This window comes from Helianthus annuus, chromosome 12 (assembly GCF_002127325.2).
Source record: "Helianthus annuus cultivar XRQ/B chromosome 12, HanXRQr2.0-SUNRISE, whole genome shotgun sequence".
Lineage (NCBI taxonomy): Eukaryota > Viridiplantae > Streptophyta > Magnoliopsida > Asterales > Asteraceae > Helianthus > Helianthus annuus.
This window is the reverse complement of record NC_035444.2, coordinates 15,697,193-15,707,161: the sequence shown is the minus strand read 5'-3', so window position 1 is coordinate 15,707,161 and position 9,969 is coordinate 15,697,193. Positions and strand designations below refer to the sequence as shown.

General features: G+C 38.0%; 1 protein-coding gene and 1 non-coding gene across 3 annotated transcripts; one reads left to right on the top strand and one right to left on the bottom strand.

Moving 5' to 3' along the window:
- Positions 1–1,908: 1,908 nt before the first annotated feature.
- LOC110904574 (heat shock 70 kDa protein 15) lies at positions 1,909–7,520 on the bottom strand. Of its 2 annotated transcripts, none has more exons than XM_022150417.2 (10): positions 7,366–7,520; positions 5,013–6,224; positions 4,695–4,922; positions 4,499–4,594; positions 4,217–4,414; positions 3,659–3,853; positions 3,399–3,545; positions 3,157–3,306; positions 2,939–3,069; positions 1,909–2,415 (listed from the first exon to the last, which is right to left on the bottom strand). In XM_022150417.2, the coding sequence occupies exons 2-10, from the start codon at positions 6,180–6,182 to the stop codon at positions 2,202–2,204; spliced, it is 2,529 nt and encodes an 842-aa protein (XP_022006109.1). In that variant the 5' UTR covers positions 6,183–6,224; positions 7,366–7,520; the 3' UTR covers positions 1,909–2,201. The 2 variants fall into 2 exon arrangements, with proteins under 2 accessions (XP_022006109.1, XP_022006108.1); XM_022150416.2 differs by having other exon boundaries at positions 7,361–7,516.
- A 2,365-nt stretch (positions 7,521–9,885) lies between these two features.
- Positions 9,886–9,969, top strand: TRNAL-CAA. The gene has a single exon. It is a non-coding gene; the product is annotated as a tRNA-Leu (tRNA).

Here is a 9,969-nt window from a genome sequence, read left to right as displayed (position 1 = left end):
ACTCCTCGCTTTTCCCATCTTACAGCTTTTCAACCGGTGAACCATTTAACCATTTAAGCATTTGCATATCTAGTCACTTTATTTAATCTTGGGCTACCCCCGTCATCAATACTTAATGTCATTGATGAAATATTAATGCAAAATTTGATATTTACTTGTCAAAGTAAATACAGGTCGTGACAAATGAATTACGTAATTATAATGGTTTTAGAAATGTATAAATGCCACAGGTGGAAGGCCGGAAGGCCCACTATAACTAATCCTAATTAGGTGAAATGACACGAATTAAAAATGACAAGCATCGGATCCATCTCATTTTAAAAAATGGCACCCGAAAGTTTAGTAGCGGCCTCAAACGTGTGCAGAGGATGAATAGTTTAGTAGCGGCCTCATCCAATCTTAAACCGGGTCAGGTAAAAATGATGAAAACTTGAAAATGCATAAATGGATGCGATTGTTTATTATAGTAAGTAATGTGTTATGGTATTGAGACCATGAAACACTTGGATTATATTAAAGAGTCGGTTTAAGTTTAAACATTACCAAATCATGGGTTAAAACATGGTATTTGATGGAAATTAAAAGTTTGGGCTATTGGGTAAGGGTTTGAAAAAAAAAAATCAAAGGGGTCAATTTATTATAGGCTAACCAAAACACTTAGGGGCTGTTTGACAACTTCTGAATGGTTAAGTGCTAAATCAGTAAGAGGTCTGAACCATTAAGTGTTGAATCCGTAAGAGGTCTGAACCATTAAGAGCCAGTATAATGCTTAACCATTCAAAGGCAAATGTCTGACCAATTAAGATTAGAGGTCTTGACCATTCAGACTTAGTTAATGCTTAACCATTCAGAGGCAAATGTCTGAACCATTCAGACATCTGCTGGCGAAACAAACAGTCTAAACCATTAAGTGCTTAACCAGTAAGAGTAAGAGGTCTGAACCATTAAGAGGTAAACAAACAGCCCCTTATTATTAATAATTTCTAGAACTTCTCATAATTTGTCAGATAAGTAGTTGAAAATGGTTTTAATGCATAAGTACAAGTATTATGTTGAATTGAAATATAGCACATGACTATGTGTAATGTGATTGTGATGACATTCACCGAGCAACCTGTAGTTTTGAAAAGACAAAAAAAAAAACATACCACATTAATAGGTCAATCAGCAAACTTGCTATTTAAGTTTTAGGGGAAACAAGCCATCGAACAATGTTCATATTTGCACATGGATGCTTCCTTCCAAAGTAAACTTTGGATGTCTGGATATCATAGACACCACCATCAACCATGTGTTATTATTCTAATGTAATTGTGTCAAAGGATGTTTTGATTTTTTTTTTTTTTTCCTTGAACAACAAATAAAACCATTCGCTGTTCAAAAAAAAAAATTCAACATCCACGACACAATTACACAGCTACATAATACTCATTCAAATAAGTAACCCATAAAAACTGAAATTTGGTTTTTCTTTGACTTGTTTTAGACTATGGGGTATGGGGCTTGGGTTGGTGAAAACGCCCAAGCCACCACCCCGGGGGCTTGGGTTAGGGCGTGACCCAAGGGGCGGGAGTTTGAAGCCGGACGTGGGGCGAGCTAGTGATCCTATGTGGCGGGTTCCTATTCGCTTTTTTTTAATAAACTGCCAAGCCACGCCCCAACCCAAGCCCCGCCATACTCCACAAACACGTCACTCACCGGTGGGGAGGCTCGAACTCTACGTGTCAACTCATGCCCCCAACCCAAACCCCACCATACCCCACGGTCTTAGTAACCCACAACTAGTCAACTATGTACTTTAATCTGAATAGTCGTGAAACTAACACACGTCTTGGGTTATTTAACCTCAACCACAGCACCTAATAAAGCAATAATTGTCACTTTTAGAAACACAATCAATATCCAACAAAAACAACCATGCATGAAATGTAGCATCCACCAAAATCCAATAAAAAAACCGGTACATGTCCCGAAAGCATCCAAAAACGCCTCGGTGTACAATAACGTCTCAACGACAAAGGAACCCGTCGAATAATTCTTAACAAAATAAACCAGACATACCCGTGGCCCCACTTTCCGTCCGCCAATATCTATATTCATAAGTATACAAATAAAATGTAATAAAACAAGTACCTTGTCCTGCATAAAAACACAAGACCAACAAAGACGCATTTGAAAAACCAAAATTAAAAGGCTCTGGTCTATGCAGCAGCCTCGGGCTTCTCTGTTTCCATAGCCGATGGTGCATCCGAACTCTCGCCATTGGCATCTGGGTTCGGGTTAGGGCTTGCGGCATTCTCTGTCCCTTGAGACGACTGCTCACTTGCCTGAGCCGGTGCAGGTGAAGATGGTGTCTCGGGAGCGGCTGCCTTTGGTGGGGCCGGCTTAGGTTTCGTCATTATGGGCCTGCAAACCCTGTATACAAGCAAAACATAACTTATTTGTCAGATAATATTCTCCTTCAAAGAAACATCAACAAGAGATTGTATAAAGTGCAACTAGGATTAGGGTTGTAAATGAACCAAACGTTCAGCAAACAGTTCGTGAACCGTCCGGCGGGAAGTTCGTTTGTGTTCCTTCGTGTATTAAACAAACACAAACAAGAATGTCGTTTGTTTAGTTAAATGAACAAACACGAATAGAGGCCACGTTCGTTCATTTGTGTTCGATAGCTCCTTAGTGTTTTTAGCTTTTATATTTTATTTAAATACTTCAAAATTCCGACAAATAAAATAATTTTTGTTTATGAACGCTTGTTTGTTTCGTTTGTTTCCATTTGTGCTCATTTGTATTCATCAAGTTTCTTTTTCGTTCGTTGCCTAAAATTAACAAACAAACACAAACGCACACGAACAAGTTCATTTCCTTAGCAAACGAACACGAACGACGGCTTGTTCGTGTTCGTTCGGTTCGTTAGCAGCCCTAACTAGGATATTACCTGTCAAGTGTTTCTGATTTCTTTCTAATATCAGACGACAAAAGAACTGGATCAGCATGCTTTGGAAGCGAGTCTTGAATTTGCTTTTTCTCCCTCAACCAATTTTCCACTTCTGAACACTCATTCAACACCTGAACAGTTGTAGCAAAAGGTTAAAGGCGAACATACATACGAATGATGTAAATTCACTGTACAACTGAAATTTTTGCAATAGTGACCTTTTGTTTCTCACTCAAGTCAATGTGTTCATAATTGGGATCACTAGATGCCGCAGCCTGTTTGTACCAATTAACAAAATTGACCAGCTGGTCAACAGTGGATCCTCGTTCTGAGTGCTCTTTGTACCGGTGTTCTATGGGATCACCTTGCTGCAAATTGTTTTGCCAGGTGTCAGATAGAGGACAACTTCAAATATCATAAGCAAAAGATGAAGCGAAAATATGAAATCTAGAAAATGAACCTTTTTGAGCTCGTCAAGCTTGGCAACATATACACCTTTGGTTTCATCTTCACCGTCCTCGTACAACCAATCTTCAGTTTCTTGAAGCTTAGCGATAAACGCTTCTCGATCTACATCCTTAACAAACTCGTGCAGTTTATCATGCAGCTGGAAAACGTAGGCAATGTTTCGGTCAGGACTTCTAACTTCTAAGTGTGTATTTATAATTTTGTAGTACTGAAAAGTAAAATATAAAATATAAAATATAAATTATAAATTACCTTGTTCCTCATCTCATAGACATAGGCTTCAACAGCATTCTTTTTGTCCTTTGTTTCTTCCATTACTCGGTCCTGCAAAGCCATTTCAAACTCCTTTTCCACTGCTTTCTGAAGGTCTGCAGGTTGCATTGCCCCGTAAACCGACTCCGAGACGGGTATGTTTGACTTTTTGACTTTTTTCTTTGGAGCTTCCACCTGCATGGCAAGTATCAGTCATCATCAGAACTATGGCATAAATAAAATTTGATATTAAACCACTTTTTTGTCAAATTTACAGCAATGCCATCAAAACATGGTTTTTTTGTAACCAACCCTTCAACTTTTAGCATTGCCACTTACAACCCTTCAGCTTCTAAAACTTTGTAAAATGTCATTTTGACCCCTGTGGAGTTTTATGGGCTTATTTTTATGTACGTTTTTGTTTGGTCTACGTTTTGTGGGAAACGAGACAGGTCAAATATAATACGTTTTCACTAGGCAGTAAAAATTCAAGTTACTTTACGTTTCGACACCACCACCGCCGCGGGTCAAAAGGCTAGTTGAATATATTTTACTAACCTTTGATTCAGTCTCCATCTGAGCAGGAACATCTCCGGTCTCTGAAACACCGTTCTCAGCCCCCGAGGCATCCTGCATGTTTACATCGGTTTCATTTGTTGTAGGCGCATCAGCTGGAGCCTTATCCACATCCATCTTTGTTGTTTCCTTAGAAGGTTCTTTTGTCACCGGGACATCAACTTCTTCTTCTTCAATAAGCTGTGATAATACAAATCAGCCACAAAAGTAATGTTACAATTCAAGCATAAAAAGATTTGACCGTGAAACTCTATAATAACCCACCTGTGCAGATTCAACAGACACAATTCCGTGCAAATTCAAACGCGCTTTAACCTTCACCTTAGCGCGCTCACCTTTCGCCGCTTGAAACGGTCCAATCTGTGCAAAATCATCATCCAATAAAAATTTAGGATATGAGGATAGTTCAAAAGACTGGAAGACATGCAGCGAAACAATTGAATCTTTGAGCAACTCTTACTGTGTAAGTACTGATTTTCGGTGGAGCCTGCAATTCACTGACATCTGCATATTGCAAGTCTACCGTAAATGTACCAGCCCTGAAGAAAGTCAACGCTTTCACACTGGGAATCGGATTTCCCTTGGGAAAAACAATACTGCTCTGTTGATTCTCGACGTTTCCGTTCTGAGAATCTTGAGCGGTACCTTTCCATGTCAAAGAGATCGGAAACGGAAAGCTCTCTTGTACCTTAAAAACAATCCAATATTCCAAATTAGGTTCGTATAAAATCAAAAGTCACTAACACGTCACAAAAATGTGAAAAAAGGTAGATCATACCTGAAACTCTCTAACTTTAAAGGTGGGACTAAGAATAGCACATTGTAAAGCACAGCCTTTGGATACACACTCACTTGCATTCATTGTACGCCTCGGTTCTTTCCCGAAAAATTCCGTCAAGATCTTGATCACAGCTGGCACCCTAGAACCGGAACCAACAACTTCAACAGCGTAAATATTGTCAACTGTAAGTTGAGCCTCTGAAAGAGCCTTCTCAAGAGGTTTCTTTACACGTTCCAATATCGGGGTGCTAATTTGTTCAAAGTCGTCTCTCTTTATAAAACCTCTAACATCCTTGTCGTCCATCAAGCATTCTATGTTCATAGGTGCCTCGGGATTTGCGCTGAGTACCTTCTTTAGCTTCTCACATGCAGCACGAAGCCTGAGGCAAGCCCTTGCGTTCTGGAACACGTCGATTTTGTACTCCGCCTTGAACTTTTCGGCGAAATGCTGGAACAGAACCTCATCGAAATCCCTACCGCCCAGACAACGGTCGAAAGAATGAGCCAATACCTTTAACTGGCCTTTCTTGAAGCCTGCTATGCACACCTGCATGCTAGCATGCCCAATGTCGACAAAGGCTACGTTGATCTGTTCATTCTCGGGTAAATCCGTCTTGTAAATTCCGTACGCCAGAGCAGTTGCGGTTGTTTCATGCATCAACCGTAACGGATGCAAGCCAGCTATAGTAGCTGCATCCATAACAGCTCTTCTTTGAAGATCAGTGAAATAAATAGGTATCCCAATGCAGCAATCGACAACCGCTGCATTCAAATTCTTCTCCGCTATTGTCTTCATATTCGAAAAAACCATTCCCATAAGCTGAGTTGGGGTGAACGATCTTGTTTCCCCGAGATACCGTGCATTGATCAACGGGAAACCATCGGGTCCTTCGGTCACGGAAAAAGGCAACGATTTGAGATCCTGTTGCAACTCAGGGTCAGAGAACGGACGACCTATTAACCGCTTAATCTGGGAGATGGTATTCTTCGGGTTCATCATACTGGTGGCAGCACCAGCTGTTCCAAGAAACCGCTGTTTGTCCCCGAAACACACGAGAGCAGGAGTCTCACGCTTTGACTCATCATTAAGAACGACGTCGATTCCTCTTTGTCTGGCAACTGCAACAACGCAACTCTCGTTCCCAAGATCAAATCCGACCACGCTCATCTTTGTTGAGTAATGTAACTTGTTAACTCAAATGAGTTTACCCTGTTCCAAAAAAATAAGCTTAAACATCAAATAAAACAAATACAGGTCACATACAAATACGACGCAAACCAAAGTCTCATATAAGGTATTTAAGATATATCGCCAACGGTGTGATTATTCGTCTATTTAAATTGTTAACTACTGAACCAGAACCTTCCCAAGTTGACCATTCTTTCCAATGTTGTAAAAATCAATATTAATCGGCAATTAATTGGTAATCGGTAGTTTACTAATTAAATTTCACCCAGTCGGACCTAAAATCGGCAATCAGTCAAATTCCTTGAAGAGTTGAACTGTTGAAGTAATTGAAAGATTATGTTTATTAATTCAATCCGAAAAATAATTTTACAGATTTATATATATTTTTATAAAACTTGTGTGTATATATATATAAATAAGTTCAAAAAATTACATATAGAATTTCAATCCTTATTAATCCCAATTAATCACCGACTTTTACAACCACGATTATTTCAAAGGGATGAACAAACTCCAGTGAAAAATTCTACATCATAAACTTAACATCTACCACCGCCTACGACATATGCAGTTGAAATGTGCACAACTGAACAGAATCCACGCATTTTTTCAGTTGATTCAAAACAACGATTCACAAAACACGTTTAAAACAAAACTTATTCACTTCCTACAAACTAACACAACATCACAAACACAATCAAATTCGATCAATAACCCTAACTAACAGAGTAACAGATTCTACATCATAAACTTAACATCTACCGCCGCACGACATACGCAGTTCAAATGTGCAAAACCGAACAGAATCGAAGCAAATGTTCCGGTTAATTCAAAACTAATATCAAACAACTTTAAAACAACGACGACGTCATATAAACAACCAAACAACAAATGCGATTCGATTATCCGACTCAATCAATAAGCCTAACTAACAGATCAAACACTACAAATCAAATTCAAATCTCAATTTAAACCACTGCAACAAATGCTTAACCTAAAAACCTACTAAATCTATACAGATTTGCAACAACTGTAAACTACTAAACAACAATTCATCAGATCAAATCAAACAGAGCTAACTAAACAGTAAGGTTGAATCTAACAAGATAACGTTGATGAATTTAAGATCTAAAAAAGTTGCAGACGAGAGATCGTACCGTACCTCTAGATGACGTATAGATCGAGTTTGAAGATGAAAAACCTTGTGGAATTGCTTTTGTAAAGAAAGGGTTAAGCGGTGGGCTGACAAAAAGATGGAGGCGAGAGGGAGGGGTTTGTGTAGAATTTTTCTTTCAGAATAATAATTATTATTGAGAAAATGAAATGGTCGTTGTAAATATTTGTGTGTTCCAGAAATGACCTTCTAGAAAGATCTTTAGCCTTTGTTTGGGCTTATTGTGCTTTTTATTGGGTTTTGTTTTGTAGCCCGTTATGCCTCTCATTAATTTAAGGCTTTACTTTAAGCATGAGGTAACGGCCCATATTTGTAGTTAGGGTTAGGGATTTAGAAATATGAATAGTAGTTTTAAGTTTTAACTTTAAATCATACGATTTAAAGTTTGGAGTGTGTGAAACAAGTCTTAGGTGGTGTAAAATTTTGGAGTGTGTGATTCGTCGTTCAAAAATAATGTAAGAGTTAAATAAGTTTAATGTATTTTAATGATAATGGTTTGTCTTAGATTTGCTTAACGGATAAAATAGGTAGTTAATACGCTACCATTAAGTTCACGTAACTTGTCTTTTTCCGAGTGAGTGGCACGGGGCGTGGCTCGCATGCACGACTTGGTGTCTGGGCATGTTTATTGACATTTTCTGGTTATCATTGTGGGAACGCTTATTTTGTCTTTTAGTAGCTCGTTTGTTTATGAAAATCACAAGTAAACAAATTTAGAACTAATTTACCACGAGAAAACAATCAAAAACGGGTTATGAATGATGCAAATCATATGTATAATTATACACATATCACACAACAACAGTGCTAGATCGGGTGTGTTAACCCACCAATGATGTTTTGGGTGGCTATATAGACTTGTGCTTTGTGTTCCTTGTCCTTGCTCACATCTATCAATTGAAAGATTACCCGTTAAAAGGGCACATGGTTAAAGCTTCGTGGACCTAACGATAAAGTCAATGTCATTTAAATCAACATAAAATGATCATATGCATGTATGAGAGATGGTAGTGCATTTTGAGAAGAAAAAACTAAGTTGATGTCTCATAGAGAGGAAGCGAGAATGTGTGTGTGTGTGGGGGGGGGGGGGGGTGTCCTATCTTAATGGATTTAAGTTTCCTTTAATATTGAGATTGTTTGGACTATACCATTATGGGCTCACTATTTGTAGACCAACCCAAAATGGGACAAACAATCATCGATGGTCCATCTTTTATGAATGTATTAATAAGGGGCCTAAAACCATATTGATAGTAAATTATCTAATAGGGATAAAAGTGGCTGAGAAAAACAACCTCGAGACACCAACGTGTACAAATTTATATCTTTAAAATATCAAGAATACACAATATGAATTACTAACGGCATAAACTATTATCATCCCTATATATAGCGTTTGATAATATCATCAAGATTCATCCTTTAGATGCTAACAGTTCGAACAAAACATATGTAAAATATGGGTGGCTGAACATTATAAGATAGTTCAACTATGGAAAAAAATTAGGCTACTGAAAGGTGAGAACTAATTATAAAATTATCATGTGAGTTTATACAGGGGCGGACCTTGTGTTGTCCGAGCCGTAGCACGGGCTACGGCTCAACTTTTTATCGATAGTGTAAAAAAAATTTGTTTTCTCGGTTTTCATACCAAGGATACCCCTGAACAGTTACGAGGACACCCCTAAAAAAGAGTCCGTAAGCCCAAATCAATTGAAAATAATAAGTCCAAATCTCAATTGAAGATTGCAAATAATAAGCTCAATTGCTCAATATGTTAGCCCAATATAATAAAAGATTGTAAATAAGCCCAAATCCCAATTGCCCATTTCGTCAAGTGATGGTGATAAATTTGCAAACTTGAATGGAATAAGTGATCTTGCGCGTGTTATGGTTGGAACGGGAACGCATAGTTCTTTTCTTTCAGTTTATCGGGTAGTGAAGCTAGCTTTGCTTTTACCGGTTGCAACCGCAACCGTTGAAAGATGTTTTTCGAAATTAAAGGTTGTCAAGACGGATTTACGCAATCGAATGGGCCCGGAATTTTTGAACAATGCTATGGTTTGTGCGGTTGAAAAAGTATTTTTTACGTGAAGTAAAAGACGACGATGTGATGGAACGATTTCAAGCTATGAAAAAAAAGAAAATGACAAATCTATTAGGTATTTGTTTTACTTTATTTATTTATTGTCGTTTTTTTAATATTGTACGATTGCACGGTGAAATTTTTTTTTTAGAATACCCCTCAGTTAATATTCTAGTTCCGCCACTGAATTTATACCCCCAATAAGTACTTGTACTGCATAATTCATCAATACAATACAATATAATATAATATGAATACACTATGTTAGGGTGTAAATTATATGAATAGTTAAAAGGGTATTTTTACGTATATACGAGAGAAGTTTGTTGGCAGCACTTTACAATTGTAGGAGTAGATTGCAAGGATAAACAAAATAATCAATAAAGAAAATTAAAGAGCTAAATCAAAGTAACAACACCAAAGTCAGGATGGCCGAGTGGTCTAAGGCGCCAGACTCAAGTTCTGGTTCTCGTGAGAGAGCGTGGGTTCAAATCCCACTTCTGACA

Bases quoted from the DNA above. Each gene is read 5' to 3' on its own strand.
- LOC110904574 (XM_022150417.2), bottom strand. From the start codon at position 6,182: ATGAGCGTGGTCGGATTTGATCTTGGGAACGAGAGTTGCGTTGTTGCA. The intron at 3,307-3,398 runs GTTCATTTTCTA...AACAATTTGCAG, and splicing joins AGCTTGACGAGCTCAAAAAG to CAAGGTGATCCCATAGAACA. The intron at 3,070-3,156 runs GTCACTATTGCA...ACAACTGTTCAG, and splicing joins ACTTGAGTGAGAAACAAAAG to GTGTTGAATGAGTGTTCAGA.